This window comes from Protopterus annectens, chromosome 3.part1 (genome assembly GCF_019279795.1).
Source record: "Protopterus annectens isolate FY-2018-M chromosome 3.part1, PAN1.0, whole genome shotgun sequence".
Lineage (NCBI taxonomy): Eukaryota > Metazoa > Chordata > Ceratodontiformes > Protopteridae > Protopterus > Protopterus annectens.
In genome coordinates, this window is record NC_056732.1 from 85,483,393 (window position 1) to 85,503,535 (window position 20,143).

Below are 20,143 nucleotides of genomic sequence, written 5' to 3' on the forward strand. Positions count from 1 at the left end.
GTGTGGGTCCATGAGGTTTCTGCTTAGTCCGTCTGCCAGTGTATTCAATTTTCCTGGCAGGAATTGAGCTTGTAGGTGCACTTGGTAGCTCAAGGCAGTGTTCCACAATGCCATGGCTAGTCTGCAAAGGGGGTAGGAATGTGTACCCCCCTGCTTGTTTATGTACCACATAACCATGGCGTTGTCCGTCTTTACCATTAGTTGTCCTGGAAGAATGTAGTCCTTGAAGGCTGTCAGAGCATTCTGTACAGCTAGCATTTCTTTTTGATTGATATATAGGTGCATTTGATTTGGGTTCCATTTAACCTGAATGGACTTGCCTGCCAGGTGAGCCCCCCAAGCATAGTCTGATGCATCTGTAGTTAGGGTTTGGGCGGCAAGGGTTAGTGTGAATGGTAGTCCCCTGTTTTGGTGGCAGGCCTCTACCCACCAGAGGAACTCCAGGCGTAGGCAAGGTATGATAGGAATCATTGTTTCCAGGCTGTGAGAATGTTGACTCCATAGACTTTTTAGATACCACTGTAGTTTCCTCATATGCAGTCTTGCATATGGAATTAGAAGAATGCAGGAGGCCATGAACCCCAAGACTTGCAGAATTTGTCTTGCAGATAGCAGGGTTTTTGTGGCCATTTGTTTGAAGTAGGTTAACAAATGAATTTGCTTTTCTGGCGTGAGGTAAGCCATCTGGGCAGTTGTATTCAAGCTTGCACCCAGGAATGTAATTTGTTGACAGGGTACCAGTTGTGATTTCTTTTCATTTATGATGTACCCCAGACAAGTTAGAACCCTTTTTACAAACGCCAGATGATTTAAAAGTATGCCCTCGTTTTCTGCCTGAATTAGACATTTGTCCAGGTATGGGTAGATTTGAATACTTCTTTGCCTGAAAAATGCAATAACTGGAGCCAGGCACTTTGTGAATACCCTGGGCGCAGTAGAGAAGCCAAAGGGCAGTGCAGAGAACTGATAATGCATGTAGCCTGCTTTGAAGCGTAGGTATCTTCTGCAAGATTCCCTGATTGGGATGTGCAGGTATGCTTCTTTTAAATCTAGTTTTTCCAACCAGGCATCTTTGCCTAGCACATATTGAATTTTGGAATCTCCAGAAAGGTGTTTAGAGTAGACAGGTCCAGGACTGGACGCCATGATTTGTCTTTTCTGGGTACCAGAAAAAGTCTGAAGTAGAAACCTTGTCCCTTTTCCTCTTCTGGTACCAGTTGAACAGCCCCCATGCTTAAGAGGGAAAGTACTTGTTTTTTTGCCTCCGCCCACTGATTTGGGGGCAGGTCTAGCCACCCATTTGGTGTTGGCAACATGTGGAAATGAAATCTGTATCCCTGGAACACTATATTTAAAACCCATTTGTCCTGGGTTATGAGTTCCCGGTTCTTTGCATGAAGAGCAATCTTTCCCCCCAAAGGGGCAGTCAAAAGATAAGTGCTGGGGAATTTTAAAAGGAAGTCATTGAGACTGTTTACCATGGGGGGTCTTGTTATTTCCAGATTTGGAAGTGGAGGCCCCCCATTGCTTAGTTCTGAGAATCTCCTGGGACTGAAAAGTACAGTTGTGTACACTTACCATAAATGTAGATGTTCGAGTGTATTCACTGTTGCAGTCATTACATTTGGGTAATCTGCTGTCAGTTTGCCCTCAGTCGGCCTGAATTCCAAAGTCTTGGGTCCTGCGTCGCTTGCTGTCTTCTCTTCCATGATGTCAGGTCATCAGGGGTATAAAACATGCAGCCGACGCCATTTTCTTTAATTTTTCTTGCCCCCGATGTCAGGTACCCCCAAAAAGGTAGCAATATTTTATATATATATATATATATATATATATATATATATACATGCATCAATATAAACTTTACCTTCATCTACAAGCAAATACATCACATAGGTTGCAGAAGATAGAGAAGGAAAGATAAACTGTAGAATGACATGGGGATGGCGGGAGGGTAGTTAGGGAAAAACAGGGGGCTGGAGGGAGGGTAACCAGGACTGCAACAGTGAATACACTCAAACATCTACATTTATGGTACGTGTACACAACTGTACTATGTTCTTCGTGTTTCACTGTTGTAGTCATTACATTTCGGTAGAATCCCAAAGTTATGGTTGGGAGGCTGGAGCTAAACAGCATTAGGTGCAGCTATAAGGCCCTGCAGCACTGCAGTGGCAAAGCCTGCCCTGGACTTAGAGTAGAGAGGCAAATGGTAATGCTTTGTAAAGGTGTGAACAGAACTCCAAGTAGCAGCCTCTAGAATGTCTTTGGTTGGTACTTCTCTGAGAAAGGCTGCTGAAGTAGCTGCAGCTCTGGTGGAATGAGACCTAATGCCCTTGGGCACAGGTTTACCATGGTGTAAGTAGCAGAAACGGATGCAGTGGCTTATCCACTTTGAAACTGTCTGCTTTGAGATAGCCTTTCCTTCTGATCCTGCAGCATATGACACTAGTAATTGCTCAGTTTTTCTTAGAGCTTTTGTCCTGCTCAAGTAGAATCTTAGCTGTCTGTGTATATCCAAGGAATGCAGAATTCTCTCCCCTTTGTTCTGCGGATTTGGATAAAAAGTTGGCAGATGAATTGTTTGGTTAAGAGCCACACTGGAAACCACCTTAGGCATAAAAGTAGGATTTGTCCTCAGAGACACCCTGTTTGGGTGAAATATGATAAAAGGCTCTACAGCCATGAGGGCCTGTAGCTCTGAAACTCTTCTTGCTGAAGTAATTGCTAGTAGCAGAGGTGTCTTCCATGATAAGAACTTTATATCAGCGGTAGCGGCTGGTTCAAATGGAGGCAGAGTGAGCTTTTCCAACACATAATTGAGGTCCCATGCAGGTAATGGTTATCTTCTAGGAGGCCTTAGATTTTTGGCTCCTCTAAGATACTGCTTTAGTAAAGGATGAGAAAAGATTGGTGGCTCTGTATTGTAATGAGCCGAAATGGCAAAGGCATGGATTTTGATTGATGAGAAAGATAGGTCTTTGTCAAGCATCTCAGTTAAGTATTGTAATATCTGAGGAATATGTGGTTCTGCTGTATCAGTTCCTTCTGCTCGATTCCAAGCACAGAATCTCTTCCATTTGTCAGCATAAGATTTTCTAGTACTAGGCCTTCTGGCTTCCAAAATGACATCCATCACAGCTTTACTGAGAGGTGTCGTTCGTATGATTACATGATTAGCCATGCTGCCAGTTTCAGAGTCTGTAGTTGATTGTGCAGGATCTGATTGTTTTACTGGGACAGTAGTTGTTGTCTTTGAGGCAAGGTCCAAGCTGGGTATTGAGACAAGTTCCTTAGGATTGGGTACCAGTATTGGCGGGGCCAGTCTGGGGCAATTAAAATCATCTTTGGCTTCTCTTGTCTGACTTTTAGGAGGACCTTGGGTAGAAGAGGCAGAGGAGGAAAGGCGTAAACTGACAGGTTTTTCCAACTGAAGGATAGGGCGCCCACTTTCCATGCTTGTCTGTGATAAGTCCTTGTGCAGAATCTTCTCAATTGATAATTTTGAGGAGAGGCAAATAGATCTATGTCTGGGCTCCCCCATTTCTCTGTTATTATGCTGAATACTTATGGATTTAGTTTCCACTCGTGAGGATCCATAAGGTTTCTGCTTAAATTGTCTGCCAGAGTGTTCCGTTTTCCTGGCAGGAATTGAGCTTGAAGATTTATTTGGTAGGTCAAAGCTGTGTCCCACAGTGCCATGGCTAATCTGCAAAGGGGGTATGAATGTGTGCCCCCTTGCTTGTTTATATACCACATGACTGTGGTGCTGACTGTCTTTATCAGTAGTTGTCCTGGATGAAGTAAGTCCTTGAAGGCTGTTAGGGCATTTTGAACAGCTAGCATCTCTTTCTGGTTGATATGTAGATGCATTTGATTTGGTGCCCATATGCCCTGAATGCATCTTCCTGCCATGTGGGCCCCCCAGGCATAATCTGATGCATCTGTCATTAAGGTTTGGCTGGCAAGGGGTAGAGTGAAGGGCCGTCCCATGTTTTGGTCACAGGCCTTTGCCCACCATAGAAAATCCCATGCAGGCAGGGGATGAGAGGAATCATTGTTTCCAGACTGTGTGAATGTTGACTTCATAAACTTTTTTAGGTACCATTGAAGTTTCCTCATATGCAGTCTTGCATATGGAATTAGAAGGATGCAGGATGCCATGAAGCCCAGAGCCTGCAGAATTTGTCTTGCAGAAGACTGGGGGTTTGTTGCCATCAGTTTAAAGTAAGTAGTCGGTCGCCTTTATTTGTCTGGCGTGAGGTAAGCCATCTGGGCAGTTGTATGCAAGCTTGCACCCAGGAATGTTATCTTTTGAGAGGGTACCAGTTGTGATTTCTTTTCATTTATTGTGTACCCTACGCATGCTAGAAGCCTCTTCACAAACGCCAGGTGTCGTAGAAGAGTGTCCTTGTTCTCTGCTTGAATGAGACAGTTGTCCAAGTAAGGATATATTTGAATACTTCTTTGTCTGCAAAATGCAATTACTGGTGCCAGGCACTTTGTAAAAACCCTGGGCGCAGTAGATAAGCCAAAGGGCAGTGCAGAGAATCGGTAATGCATTAAGCCAGCCTTGCATCTGAGGTATCTTCTGCACGACTGTCTTATTGGGACATGCAGGTATGCTTCTTTTAAGTCTAAAGTCACCAGCCAAGCATTCATGCCCAGCATGGATAGAAGCTGTTGCAAAGTGAGCATTTTGAATTTTGGAAAGTCCAGGTATGTGTTCAAAATCGATAAATCCAGTATTGGCCGCCAGACCTTGTTCTTTCTGGGTACCAAGAACAGTCTTGAGTAAAAACCTTGTCCATTTTTCTGTTCTGGTACTGTCTGAATGGCCCCCATATCCATGAGGGACGTAACCTGTTTCTGTGCCTCTGCCCATTGTTTTTTCGGCAGGTCTGGCCAACCATTTGTCATTGGCAGAGTGTGGAAATGGAATCTGTATCCCTGTGATACATTCTTCAGTACCTACTTGTCCTGGGTTATTAACTTCCAATTTTGAGCAAAAAGTGCTAATTTTCCCCCTGTGGGTGCTGCCAAAAGATAAGTGCTTGATGTAGGCAGAGGGAAGTCATTGGGATTGTTTTCTGTAGGTTTGCGGTTTATCTCCACCAAATTTGGAGGTGAATGCGCCCCATTGCTTTGACCTGTATGAGTCTTGAGCCTGGTACCCAGAACCCTTAGGGCATCTGGATTTGCCCCTTTGTTCTCTGTCTGACACAGGAAAGGACCAATTTTTCGTAAGCCAGTGTCTACTGAATCTAGGTGGCTGCACTTAAAAGAAATCTTTAACAGTTTGCATAGACTTAGCTTTGTCTTCCATTTTCTTTAAAACCTCTTCTGCCTTAATACCAAACAGAGAATCATGCTGTAAAGGTGCATCTAGCAATTTAGCTTTAACATGATCAGGCAAATTTTGTTCCTTCAACCAGGCATGCCTCCTAATCAAAGATCCAGTAACTGCGGCCCTGCAGGAGGCCGAATCAAAACCACATTGCAAAGTATGCTTTCCAACTTGTTCAGCTGCATGCAATAATTCCTGCAATTCCTTATTTTCTGCACATTCTGAAATCAACATCATTTTCTGTTTCAGCAATCCCATAACATGTTGTTGGTACTTAAGCATATGAAACTGACAGTTTAAGGCCCTGATTGCCAAGGTTGCAGATGTATAAACCTTTTTTCCCCATCTGTCCAGCGCCCTTGAATCTCTGTCGGAGGGGGTAGGGTTTTTTTGCTGTTCAGGCCTTAACTCCCTTTGGACCCTGTGAAATAGTTTCAGGATCATCAGCAGGGTTTCTAAATAAAAGTTTATGAGAGTCAGGGACCCTGTAGTACCTGTCAGGCTTACTGGGAGCTGGAGGTAGAGAGTCAGGGGTCAGGCTTGATTCCAAGAAAACATCATCCACAATGTCTAACACAGGGGGAATGGCTAGAGGCTTGTGCTGAGGGAGAAGGAGGAAATCCCTGAGCCTATTTTTTGGTTCTGAGAAGTCTTGACTCCCCCAGTGAAAATGCTCCCTCAAAGTATGCAAGGTTTCTCCAAATTAATAATCCTCAGGAGGAGATGCAGATGGAATAGACTCCTCAGTATCAGAATCTTCATAGGGAGGTAAAGATAATTCCTGATCAGAAGAAACAGAAACCTGATCTGAAGATTCATAGTCAGTGTCTTGCCGAGGCTTCTTATCTGGAGGGGGATGGGTACCCCTGATCAAGGTAATAAGGTCTTCAGCCATTTTGATCATCTGTTTTTTAGGCATAGAGGCCCATGCACGTGGCTCAAGCGTCATTTCTTTAGCTTTAGAAGGTGTCTTTGCCTTTGACTTTGCAGCTTTCGTCGGTTTGATATAAAAATGTTGAAGTCTGAATACACCCTCAGAAGCCGGTGCCTGCTCAGCGGCTCCAGACCCATCCGAGGGAGATACATCTGTCAGTCCAATACCTTGAGTATCTTGCGGCATGCCGGACTCCACATGGGTGTCGGTAGAGGCCTGCGACTCGAAGGTAGCGGGTATCAGGGGCTGCGAAAGCGCCTCACTGAGTACCGGTAAACCGTCGACTGGCTTAGGAGAAGCTTCGTCGTCGGTTTTGGATCTCGACTGCCTTTTTCTGTCTTTTTCTTTGCGTTTTTTATGTACTCCGGTAGTCGGATTGCTATCTGACGACATCTCTGGGTAGTTAAATCTGTTTCCAAAATACTTAGATGCAAAAATATACTGACGCTTAATAGTGCGTTGGTTAAATCTAGCACAAAACCGACAGCCAGGCACTTTGTGATCAGGGCCTAGGCAAGTAATACATTATAAATGGAAATCCTTATGAGGTATTTGCTTCCCACAAGTAATACAATTATTAACTTTTTCTGACATCGGTAAAAAGCAAGAAAAAGTTTCTAACGGGTACTTAGCTTTATTGAAGACTTTGGTTCTGAAACTCAAACGCAAATATTTCAGTAGTCGGCCGACCGGCACTTGCGAAATGCTTCTGCTTCGGGCACCGCGCGGTAAGAAAGACTAAAGAAAATGGCGTTGGCTGCATGTTTTATACCCCTGACGACCTGACGTCATGGAAGAGAAGACTGCAACCAACGCAGGACCCAAGACTTTGGAATTCAGGCCGACTGAGGGCAACCTGCCAGCAGATTACCCAAATGTAATGACTGCAACAGTGAAACACGAAGAACATCCTGGGGTTTTTGCTGTGTCTGGGTTTGGCTTGAGAGGACCTGGAAGGGACTGGAAAGGACCAATTCTTAGTAGGCCAGTGCCTACTAAATCTCGGAGGTTGCACTTGCAAAAAATATTTAACAGTTTGCATAGATTTAGCTTTATCTTCCATCTTTTTAAGAACTTCTTCAGCCTTGTTGCCAAACAGGCGGTCCTGATTTAAGGCAGCATCCAACAATTTCGCTTTAACATGATCAGGCAAAGATTGCTCCTTAAGCCAAGCATGCCTTCTAAACACAGACCCAGTAACAGCAGCCCTGCAAGAGACTTCTAAAGAATCAAAACCACATTGCAAAGTATGTTTACAACTTGTTCAGCAGAATGCATTAAGTCCTGTAAATCTTTATTTTTCACACAGTCAGGAATCAACATAATTTTCTGTTTAAGCAGTACAATAATATGTTGTTGATATTTTAACATATGAAATTGACAGTTTAAAGCTCTGATTGCTAAGGTTGCAGAAGTATAAACATTTTACCCCATCTATCCAGCACCCTGGAGTCTCTATCGGAAGGGGTAGGATTTTTAACAGTAGAAGCCTTAATGCCCTTGGGCCCCTGAGAAATAGTCTCTGGATCTGCAACAGGATTTTTGAAAAGAAACTTGTGGGACTCAGGAACCCTATAGTATCTGTCAGGTTTACTAGAAGCAGGAGGCAGGGAATCAGGGGCCAAACTGGATTTTGCGAACACATCATCAACAATGTCTAGTACAGGTGGTATAACCAAAGGCCTATGCTGAGGTAGAAGGAGGAAATCCCTAAGCCTCTTTTTTGAATCAGAAAACTACTGGCTTTCCCAGTGGAAATGCTCCCTTAAAGTATGTAAAGTTTCCCCAAAAGAAAAATTCTCAGGAGGGGAAGCAGAGAGAATGGAATCCTCTGCATCAGAATCCTCATAAATAGGTATCGACAAATCCAGGTCATCAGAAGAGTCAGAAGAAACAGAATCCTGATCAGAAAATTCATAATCAAGCTCAGCCCTAGGCCTCTTAGAGGGGGGGGGGGGATTGACTACACCTGATTAGAGTTATTAGATCTTCAGCCATTTTAATCATTTGTTTTTTTAAGCATAGGGGCCTGAGCATGTGGCCTGGGCGTCAGTTTTTTAGACATGGATCGAGATTTAGGCCTTAGTAATGAAGGAAGTGTTGATTTAATATGCAAGTTTGTAGGCCTGAATACACCCTCAGAAGCCGGTGCCTGCACAGCGGCTCCGGACCCATCCAAGGTAGAGACATCCGCGGGTTCTATAGTTGAAGTACCATGCGGCATACTGGACTCCGAATGGGTCTCAGTAGAGGCCTGTGAATCAGAATTAGTGAGTATCAGGGGCTGCGAAAGTGCCTGAGTACCGGCGAACTGGCGACTGGCTTAGGAGAAGCGTCGTCGGCAGTTTTGGACCTCAGTGGCCTTTCTCTGTCTTTATCTTTGCATTTTTTCGGAATCCCGGTAGTCGGACGGCTAACCGATGACATTTCTGGATAATTAAACCGTGAACCGAAATATTTAGAAGCAAAAATATACCGACGACGGATAGTACGCTGATTAAATAAAGCACAAAACCGACAGCAAGGTACTTCGTGGTCAGGGCCTAGGCAAGGAATACAGTACGAATGAAAATCTTTATGAGGTATTTGCTTTCCACAAGTAATGCAATTATTAACTTTTACTGACATCGGTAAGGAGCAAGAAAAAGACTTCGGTTCTGAAACTCGAAAATGAAAATTTCAGGAGTCGACCGACCGGCACTTGCAAACTGCTTCTGCTTCGGGCACCGCAGGGCAAGAAAGACTGATGTAATGGCATCGGCTGCATGTTTCATACCCCTGACGTCATGGAAGAAGGGACAGCAACCGACACAGGACCCAAGACTTTGTTAATCAGGCCGACTGAGGGCAACCTACAAGCAGATTACCCAAATGTAATGACTGCAACAGTGAAACACGAAGAACATCTAGGCATCCATTGCTGGCAAGGATTCACCGTATATTAACTAACATTATTAGCATAATAATGATCTAACAAAGACATTTTATGAAAATGACGGCCTACCAATATTCAGATAACTGACGCCATTTAATCCAGGGTCACATTCAAAAAGCACAATTATTATTCCGTCAACCAGATGTTGATAAAAAGTTTTCACTAACAAATACTTTGCCAAAACAACTGCAAAAATTCAAAATGTATTCATTTTGCAGATATTTACATGAAACCTTACTTACTGTGTCAGTATAGAGAGCAAATGAATAAAATTAAAAGCAAAAATAAATAAAACAATTACCATTAGTCTCTGCAAGCTGTAAGGCTTCTTTACTGTCAGGTAAGTTTCCTCCTGTAATCATGAACTGCAAAGAAACTTAGTCATTACATCAAGTCAAAGGCAGCTGCAACAAATGATCAATGTATTTCATAAAGCAAATGACACAAACAAAGGTTAAAAAATGCAGTCTACATCAGTAACTCCATCTACATTAAAATGACAGCAACTGGGAATACTGATCTTTTTAACTATGAAAGTTCCATTCCGATAGTGTGAATTGAAAAGAAACTTTACACTTCCTAGGTATTACTGCCTATCTGCAAAAATGACCATGATGATTTATAATATGCAATATAAATAACATGCAACATGGTGCAAAATATACAAGTGTGGTCTTCCTAGAAGATGAATAAGCAAATCAAGTCTTGTGAAAAGTCAAGCTCCATCAGTGGAGAAAACTGTATTAGAATCTGGAAAATGAGTTGGACGCCATTGGCTAAAACACTTTTATACTTGTTGCCATTTCCTGGCTTGTAGAAAGACTGTAAAACCACCACACACACACACACACACACACACACACACACACACACACACACACACACACACACACACAAAATTAAAAAATTCCACCAAAACTACGCTCAGAGTAAAATATTAACTTTAAAATTAAATGTAAAAAATCTTAAAAAGCGTTAACAGCTACATCTGTGGTGAGGCATCTACTTCAATTAACAACCACATTGTATTACTGCAAGCACAAACATTAATGAAAGTAGTCACAGAAAAACAGGACACAGACTTTGCTACCATTCTGCTGGACAAAAAAGTATGCACATGGAAAACAGCGCAACTATATGAAAGCCCTGCTTAAAGATAGGTTCTCTTATATAAGCCATTATATAATAAATAAAGCAGCATTCATGCATGGATAGTGCTGGGTTTACCCACAGATGGTGCCATTTACCTGCTCAGGTTTTGATCTTGTGCTAGACACACTGTCAACACTATCTACCAATGAGCAGTTCCTTCTGCATCAGTGATCCACAAAGAGGTATGCCTTCAAGTCCTTTATATCATTCAGTAGCATTCTGGGCTACCATACCAGTAACAAGACACATCGCACTCAGTAAGTTTTCACAGTTACACATTTTCCTGTTCATTACAAGGAATTTAGACAGCTTAATATTTTAAATTCCAGCTTTGTTATTCTTTTTTAAGAACATTTTTATTGATGTTACATATATACAATATATACAAAAAAGGAAGAAATTCAATATTATCTATTATTATTACACAGCGTTAGAAATCATTACACTGATGATTTTACGTAATATAATGAACAAATGAAGTATTTTAGTATTTCTATATTAACATTTCATGGTATCCCAACAACTAGAAGTCTTAGTATGATTTACAGACCTTATTCAGGTTGGGGGTCAAGCTGGCACCTCGGCATTACGTAGAAAATCTGCCAATCATTAGTGGACCGGAGTTCCGCTTTGGCGACCTCCTACCGGGAGAAAGCCGAAAGACAAACAAACATTCTATTCACTTTTTTCAGTTTTATATTGCATTGCTATTAAACTTAAAAATTCTTTGAAGGTAGGCACTGAGTTTAATTCTCAGTTTTTGTAATATCGTTTCTAGCTACTGCAAGGAGACTCCAAATCATTTTTTGTTGATTGTCTTTAAGAGGTAAAGGAAGTGGTACATTTATTAGTATTGTTGATCTAGTTAAAGAACAATTATCAGACTTTAACCCTTAAAAATACTTTTCTTCCCAATAAACATTTAATTTTTAACAACCCATAAACATATGTGCCCAATCAGTTTTTACATCTTTATTGCATCTCCAGCAAAATGAAGCAGTCAGTTTAATAAACTTAGGAGAAACAAACATTATATGAATGTATTTCCACATGAACACTTTCCAATATAAACTTAAAGATAAAGAAAATAGCGGTGTCTTCTTAGGTTATCACACTTAATAAAATCGCTTCCAGTTAGCGCTTTCGTCTCAACTCTAGAGAGACTTGGAAGTCTCTGTAGAGTTGAGATGAAAATGCTAAATGTAGGTGATTTTATTGTTTTATTAAAGTGTGGTAACCTAAGAAGACACTGCTATTTTAGTTGTTTTTACAAGTTTATTGGTGAAAAGCTGCTTTTGGTGGATACACTTAAAGATGTCTGACTGGCTTAAGTAACATAGCTGCATTCTTATCGATTGAGTCACTCAATCCACTACTATCTAAAAAAAATTCCAAAATTCTGTATCAAAGCTATTGGCATTTATAATTAACTTATATAACTTGGACAGATTTCCTTTGTAGCTCAATTTATTTTTGATGATAGCACCTATATACTCACATAATGCAGAAATAGTGTTCTGTTCCTCTTCATCCATATTGCATACAAATTCATCTAATTTCTTTCTAATAGATTCATCCAACTTATAATCTTTCATTAAACATTCTGGTGTCTTAGTGTTCCATTTTTCAAAGCAATCATAACATACTACTAACCCATTTCTTTTTAGCAAATTCATTTTAACATTTTCTGAGTTTCCACAAATCTAAACATGTATGCAATGGGAAAGCACAAACATTTCCATATTAAAGTTAATGGGATTTTAAAAACATATTTAAGCTTTTTTTAATATTAATTTTGTATATGAAAAGTCTAAAGATGGAAATGAGTTTCCCTCTAAAGTATGCTTTATTAACCAAATGAATGGCTTGTTACATACTTCTAATTTATCATGTTTGATAAACTTTTAAGAATTTAGTTTATTTTGTTCTTGAATTGTTTTCATTTGACTCATATAAGTTGAGCCTAGCCAATGAATAACAGAGTTAAAATGGAATACGATTCTATGTCAGGAAAACTAATATCACCATTTCCACAGTCTAATGTGATTTTTATAAGCAATTCTCAGCTTTTTAGGGTATCATAAGAAAGAAGTTGATATTTTTTCCATTTTCCTTAACAGTTTTTGTCATGTATTAAAGCTACTGAATGTGGTGTGTGTGTGTGTGTGTGTGTGTGTGTGTGTGTGTGTGTGTGTGTGTGTGTGTGTGTGTGTGTGTGTGTGTGTGTGTGTGTGTGTGTGTGTGTATGTGTGTGTGTGTGTGTGTGTATGTATGTATGTATGTGTATGTATATATATATTTTTTTTTTTAACTTACTATCTAGTAGTTGATTTAACACAAATGTTTCAGTTTTATTATTAAATTTCAGCCACAACTATACTGCTTAAACTCCAATTTCCTAATCTGTTTCTTCCATTGAACAGTTTAATTCTCCTATAGCTAGTAATACACCATCTGTAAAAAAAAAAAAAAATCTGCATTTTAGATTGACAATCCACCCTTGTTTTGTACTTTTAAGGTGAATCCTTGAAAGAGATGAAAAATCCAGTTTTAATATATGGAATCTCTATACAATTTTTTAATAGTCCAATAAATTGTTCAGAGGAAATGCATCTATCAACTATGAATCCGGTTATCTACTATATCTCTTAACCTTACAGTGAAGATGGAAGCAGATAATTTATAATCTACATTTAATAATGAAACAGGTCTATATGAGGAAACTTTTTATTCTTTCCTTGTTTAAGTATTGTTGAAATTATAGAAAATTTGCATGAGGGTGGAAAATATTACTTTGGATTACCCTAAAAATTTTACTAAGTAATTCTAAAACATTTAGTGGAAACAGATTATACAATTCTATACTTAAACTGTCTAACCCTGCATCTTTGCCATTTTTATCTTTTTAAAATCTTCTTTAATTTCTATTAAGGTAATAGGTTTATTCAACAGAGAAATTTAACTATCATTAAGTTTATTAGTAACATTCTTTTTTAAATAAATTATCAACTTTGCTGGCATCAGGATTGTTATTTTTATCTTTATTAAGATCCGCTTGGATTTTTTTTTAATATTAACCATTTTCTCTGTGTCTGAAGTAATATTAGTTTGAGGATTTGGGATATTACTGATTTGTGCCTTTTTGTTTAACATCTTACTTCTAATAAAGTAAGCTAATCTGTGAAGATTTTTGGGAGTCACTGCATAGCTTTGTAATTTTACTTTTTCCTGAGCTATCTCTACCTTGTGTGTTAAAACTGACATTTTGTTGTTAGTTTAATGACTTCAGTACACCCTAACTTCATTGTTGTTCAAACCTCGCTTTATATTTATCATTTTGTATTTCTAATAACTGATTATCCCACTCCATTTTATTATTAGACCATCCTCCCATTCTACCCTTAATATCCATTTTTAAGGAATCCCATAGTATGACTTTACTAACCTGGCCATCATCAGTCAGATAGAAAGTTCTCAATTTGTTCCTTAAGGTAACTTTTAAATTCTTTTAGTTTCATCATATATACTGGAATTCTGTAAATAATGTGAAATTTCCTTAAATCCATTGATAGGTTAATATGTCATGCATTATTATCAGATAAAGGACAATGAATAGTTTTAAAATGGTTAACTTTATTAAGCAAATCCATGGAAGACTAAATACTGTCAATTCTAATTTGCATTCCCATGTGCATAAGAGTAATGGGTGAAAAATAATGACTTAATTTCTGCTTTTACTATTAAATCTACTAGGTTATTATTAATAACCCATTTGCTTAGTGCGTTAGCTGAGGTTAGGATTTTAGCTTTCTTCTGTTCACTTGCATCTCCCATATTAAATATGCAGTTAAAATCTCCAGCTAAAATTAGACTACTCTTCCAATGATTTTGTAATAAGTTCTTAAGTGATCCATAGCTACTCTTGCACCTATTACAGGGATCCAGTAAAAATTAGCTAGTGCATAGAGTTTATTATATTTAATTACTACAAATCTATACTTTCCTTTGGGATCATTAACAGATTCCATGACCCTACATATTACAATAGATTTTTTTGCAAAGTATAGTAGTTTCTCTCCTCTTTTTTGTTTTGTTATAAAAAAGCAGATAATTTAGGCTATGAAATGTTATTAAATATCATATATCTTTACATATCAAGTTTGTCTCTTGCAAAAATATGTCTCTTTTTTATTCCTTTTAAAAACTTCATTAATACTTTTCTTTTGTTGCCACTGTTCAATCCATTTACATTAATAGACAGTATACTAAAACTATCCATACTGTGCATTTGAGAAAACTTTTTTTTACCAAGAGACAATATGATACACCTATCATATTGTTTTTATATATAAAACCCTAACATAACAATAAAGTAACTTTTCTTATTTTTTGAATTCTTCCTTTCTACAAACTAAACTACTAAAACTCCTAAGTAACAAGAACAAAAAACATCTGCATCTGTAATCATATACATAGTCTAACAAAATGCAACCTACCATGGATCCCTAAGTTCCTAGTCTGCCTGTCAAACTACTAGACTATTATTCTGCCAAGCAAAACTTTTCAAGAACTAGCCAAAAGCTACCATGACTTACAATTAATATAATGTTGTATGTTGTTGTGTCTTTCGGCTTTTCCCGGTTAGGGGTCGCCACAGCGGAACTCCGGTCCGCTAATGATTGGCAGTAGATTTTTACATGCCGAGTTGAAAGCTCTGACGCACAACCTTCAATGAAGGTACGCCCATTCATGCATGTCTCCACACAGAAGACGCTCTAGCTGAGAATCGAACAGGACAACGTCATACTATGAGGCGACGACGCTACCGCAGCACCAATTAATATAATGTTGTATAAAAGTTAAAAAGACTACTTAGATGTCTTTTTTTGCCACTGAAAACAACTTTTTCTCATCATAACGTAGAAGTTTAATAGTCACATCAATTAATCTCAAATAATAAATCTGACAAATAATGTAATACATATCTATTTATGTAATAGTATATTTATCTACTAAATATTTCAAAATTATTTGCTCATTTAACATTGTTCAACTTGTATATTTAAAGATTTAGTTATAACAGAGTGGGACATGAAAAGATAAAGTTATCTGTAAACTTAAAAGGTGACAAGCAATCTAAGCTTACCAAACTATTATGCAACAGGTCCTTCCTCCTTTCAAGGCTCCTCTCTCCATAAGACTTGAATAACATGACTGACAGGCTTGCTGGCTTGCCATTTGAGCTTGCTGTCTCAGTTTTGATGTATTTATTTTTTTTTGGATAATGCTTATGTTCATCATACTGATCACTGCAGCAGTAGCCATAGATACATGGGTTATATCCTGCCAAGGATACAACAGCCAGCCAGGTTCCAAAGCCTAAGGACACATTCCATGCACCTAAAGTGTCAGGCAGTTCAAACTGAGCTAACTAAAAGACAAGTTTGAGTAAAAAGCCCTTCAGAGTTTTACTGCTGCCGAAGAGTACTTTCCTCTGACTTTCAAAGACTGACAAATCGGCTTACTGGTGTTCTTTTGCTGGGAAGATAGGTTCCCTTTGCTGGAAAAAAAAACTTTCAGATTTTAAATGCGTCTTGTGTTTTGTCAATTTCCTTTTCAGGAAATTTATTTTAAAGCTAGGAGTTTTATGGTTTATGGGACTGTCATGAAACTGTATCGTACTTTTAAAATGCGAGTGCTCTTTTTTCCCGTCAGTTTAAAAATTGTGTAAAGTAACCAAAACATATTTCTTAGGGAGAAACTGTGCTTATTTTATTTTTGGAGGGCTGGCAAAGTGTTTTAAAGTGCTTTTTACTGTGTTATTCTGGGGGGGTAACTTTAAACACTTGTAGTTTTTAAAAATAAAGATAAAAAGAGTAATGGCCGTTTGAAACGCTTCTCCAACGTTGCTTAATAAGTATAAAATGTTAATTTAGGACAGCGGTAAGGCAGTACGTACATTCAATACAAAGGCAGTTTTTGCTTAAAATCAACACAAAAGACTGCTGTTTACCAAATAGTGAGCCGACACTCACAATATATAGGCAAATGTCTCAAGTCCACACTGTGGTCAATAAATCCACTCGGTAAACATAAATCCAATATATATTCCAGTATATATTCCAAATTTCGGCAGTATTCACTTCACCAGCTTTTCAAATAGAAATGGATCGACCATATAAATATAAAAGATATAAACTGAATTTTATTCAGACACAAGAAAAACGGCAAGCGCTTTCACCCGTAGACTTCATCAGGCCATAGGTAATTAATATCTTCTGGTACATCAATTAATCATGACATCACTTCCTAGTTTTGATTATAATGCTAATAATTCAGTAGCGCTTGAACAATAAAACATTCCATCATACGAATAAATATACTTAACATGCCCACATTCAAAAATGCACTTTGCTATATACTTAATTTATACTATCTTTGTAAATATATACTGTCTTTGTAAATATATACTATCTTTGTAAATATATACTCATAAAAAGTATTATACAATACATATAAAATATAGAATATATATATGTGTATATAACTAAAGTACAGTTTTGTACCTACCATAAATGTAGATGTTCGAGGATCTCCATTGCTGCAGTCCTGACTAATGGGTACTCCGCTGCCCTCCATCGGCCCGAATACCAAAGGGCTAGATCTGGCGTCGGTCATGGCGCCCGAGACTGACGTGGTGTCAGTATAAATGCGCATGACCGACGCCATAACTTTAGTCTTTCTTGCCTCAGATGTCAGAATGCAAAAATAAAACACCACCCAAAAACCCCAATCTAAAAAGAAAAAGGGGGAAGGAGGGAGGGAAAATTGGACTGCAGCAATGGAGATCCTCGAACATCTACATTTATGGTAGGTACAAAACTGTACTATGTTCGTCTCCCATTGCTGCAGTCCTGACTAATGGGTAGAATCCCAGAGCCACGGAAAAAACAAAAAGGGGTCGGACAACTAAATAGCCTGAGGAGCTGCAGACATGCCCTGTAAGACTGCAGTGGCAAACCCAGCCCTAGACGTAGAATAAAGAGGCAAATGATAATGCTTCGTAAAGGTATGTACAGAACTCCAGGTAGCTGCCTCTAGAATGTCTTTAGTAGCTACACCTCTTAAAAAAGCAGTAGATGTGGCCGTAGCCCTAGTAGAATGAGGCCTGATCCCAACTGGAACCTCTTTACCATGATGAGAATAACAAAAAGCAATACAATGGCCAATCCACTTGGAAATAGTTTGTTTCGAGACAGCCTTTCCACGGGAAGTCACAGCAAACGAAACAAACAACTGATGAGAACTTCTGAACTCTTTGGTTCTGAACAAATAATATCGTAACTGCCTATGTACATCCAAAGAATGCAAAACTTTTTCCCCTTCAGTTTGGGGGTCAGCATAAAAAGTAGGCAAATGTATAGACTGGTTCAATGCCACATTAGAAACCACCTTAGGCAGAAAAGTAGGATTAGTACGTAAGGAAACTCTGTCCCTGTGAAAAATCAGAAAAGGTTCCACTGCCATGAGAGCCTGTAATTCAGATACCCTTCTAGCAGAAGTAACAGCCAACAAAAAAGCAGTCTTCCAAGACAACAACTTCAAGTCAGTCATAGCTGCAGGTTCAAAAGGAGGCAGAGTCAGCTTCTCCAAAACAAAATTAAGATCCCAAGCAGGAATAGGAGCCCTCCGTGGGGGTCTTATATTCTTTGCCCCCCTCAGAAATTGTTTAAGCAATGGATGTGAAAACAAAGGAGGGTCACCAGCATAGTGAGCAGAAATAGCTGCAGCATGCACTTTAATAGAAGAGAAAGACAAACCCTTGTCCAATAACATAGTCAAATATTGCAATGTACAACTCAAATCAGGCAATGTGACCTCAAAGCCTTTAGCTGAACTCCAAAGAAAAAATCTCTTCCATTTATCAGCATAAACTTTTCGAGTACTAGGACGCCTGGCTTCCAAAAGAACATCCAAAACTTGTTGAGGGAGCTGAAGGCCCTCATTCTCTAAAACTGAATGTGCCAGGCTGTCAGGTGCAGGGATCGCACCCGGACATTGAGAAAATGATTGTTTTCTTGAGACAATAAGTGAGGAATCCGTGGTAATGGCCAAGGGGCCTCCCGAATTAAACTCCTCAACAGAGGGTACCAATGCTGACAAGGCCAATCCGGTGCTATAAGGATCATGCACGGTTTGTCCCTCCTGACTTTCAACAGAACTTTGGAAGAAGAGGCAGAGGAGGAAAGGCATACACGTGAAGGTTGCTCCAACTGAAGGATAGTGCATCTATTTTCCAGGCGTTTGGATGAAACAGCCTTGTGCAAAACAGAGGTAGTTGGAAATTCAGAGGAGAAGCGAACAGATCTATGTCTGGAGTTCCCCAAGCCATGGTCAACTGACGAAACACCTGAGGATCCAACTTCCATTAGTGAGGATCCACCATTTGTCTGCTCAGAACATCTGCTAACGAATTTTGTTCCCCTGGCAGAAACTGTGCTCGAAGAGTGATGTGCAGATCCAAAGCAGTTTCCCATAACAGCATTGCTTGTCTGCAAAGAGGGTAAGAATGAGTTCCCCCCTGCTTGTTGATGTACCACATGACAGTTGTGTTGTCTGTTCGAACCAACACCAGTCCCGGGCGAAGCAGATCCTTGAATGCTTTTAAGGCAAATTGAACTGCCAGCATCTCCTTCATATTGATATGCAAGTGAAGCAACTCCGGGGGCCAAAGGTCTTGAATCCATTTTCCTTTGAAATGAGCACCCCAGGCTGACTCCGAGGTGTCTGTCGTCAATATCTGACTTGCCTCTGGTTGGGTCACAGAGAGTCCCTTGTTTAGGTGACATTCCTGAGCCCACCACACAAATTCCTTCTGGATGCAAGGAAGAATCCGAATGACAGTGTCCAAATCGTGGCTGTGTTGAGTCCAAACGCTTTTGAGATACCATTGTAGCTTCCGCATATGCAGTTTGGCATTGGGAAGTACTAGAATGCAAGATGCCATGAACCCCAAGGCTTGAAGGACTGTCCTTGCAGTCAGCCTGGACAGGACTGATAGCTGTAGGAAGTACTGGTGAAGATTTCTTTGTTTGTCCGGGGTAAGAAATGCCATCTGAGTCGCTGTATTCAGACACACACCCAGAAAACACATCTCTCGTGAGGGTACTAGACTGGACTTTATTTCGTTCACAGAATACCCCAGGCATCTGAAAACTGTCATCACACACTGCAGATGTCGAAGTAGGTCGTGCTTGTCTTGAGCCAGTATCAAACAATCGTCCAGATAGGGATAAATCTGAATTCCCCGTAGTCTGAGAAAAGCTATTACTGGAGTCAGGACTTTCGTGAATACCCTGGGCAGTAGATAAGCCAAAGGGCAATGCAGAGAACTGATAATGCAAATTCCCAGTCCGAAACCTCAGGAATTTCCTGCAACTGGGCCTGATAGGAATGTGAAGATAGGCCTCCTTGAGATCCAAAGTCACCATCCAGTGATCCCTGCCCAGCATAGGCAACAGCTGTTGCAGTGTTAACATCTTGAATTTTGGAATTTCTAGAAAGGTGTTTAGAATGGATAAATCCAGAATGGGTCTCCAAGTATTTCCTTTCTTTGGCACTAAGAAAAGACGGAATAAAACCCTGTGCCCCTTTCATGAAGGAACTTCCTGTATTGCTCCCAACCGAGCAGAGAAGAAATCTGTGCCTGTGCTTCCAATTTTTGCTGATGAGGCACATCCGCATACCGCTGAAAGGCGGAAAGTGTGAAAATAAA

The 20,143-nt window shown here is 39.6% G+C and overlaps 1 protein-coding gene across 1 annotated transcript in view; it reads right to left on the bottom strand.

Annotated features, from left to right (window-relative positions):
* LOC122797637 (putative deoxyribonuclease TATDN1) overlaps window positions 1–20,143 on the bottom strand; it is a 280,907-nt gene that overhangs the window by 104,062 nt on the left and 156,702 nt on the right. Inside the window, exon 4 of the mRNA XM_044066182.1 lies at window positions 9,518–9,581. Within this exon, the coding sequence (XP_043922117.1) occupies window positions 9,518–9,581 (64 nt within the window). The remainder of the gene's footprint in view (window positions 1–9,517; window positions 9,582–20,143) is intronic.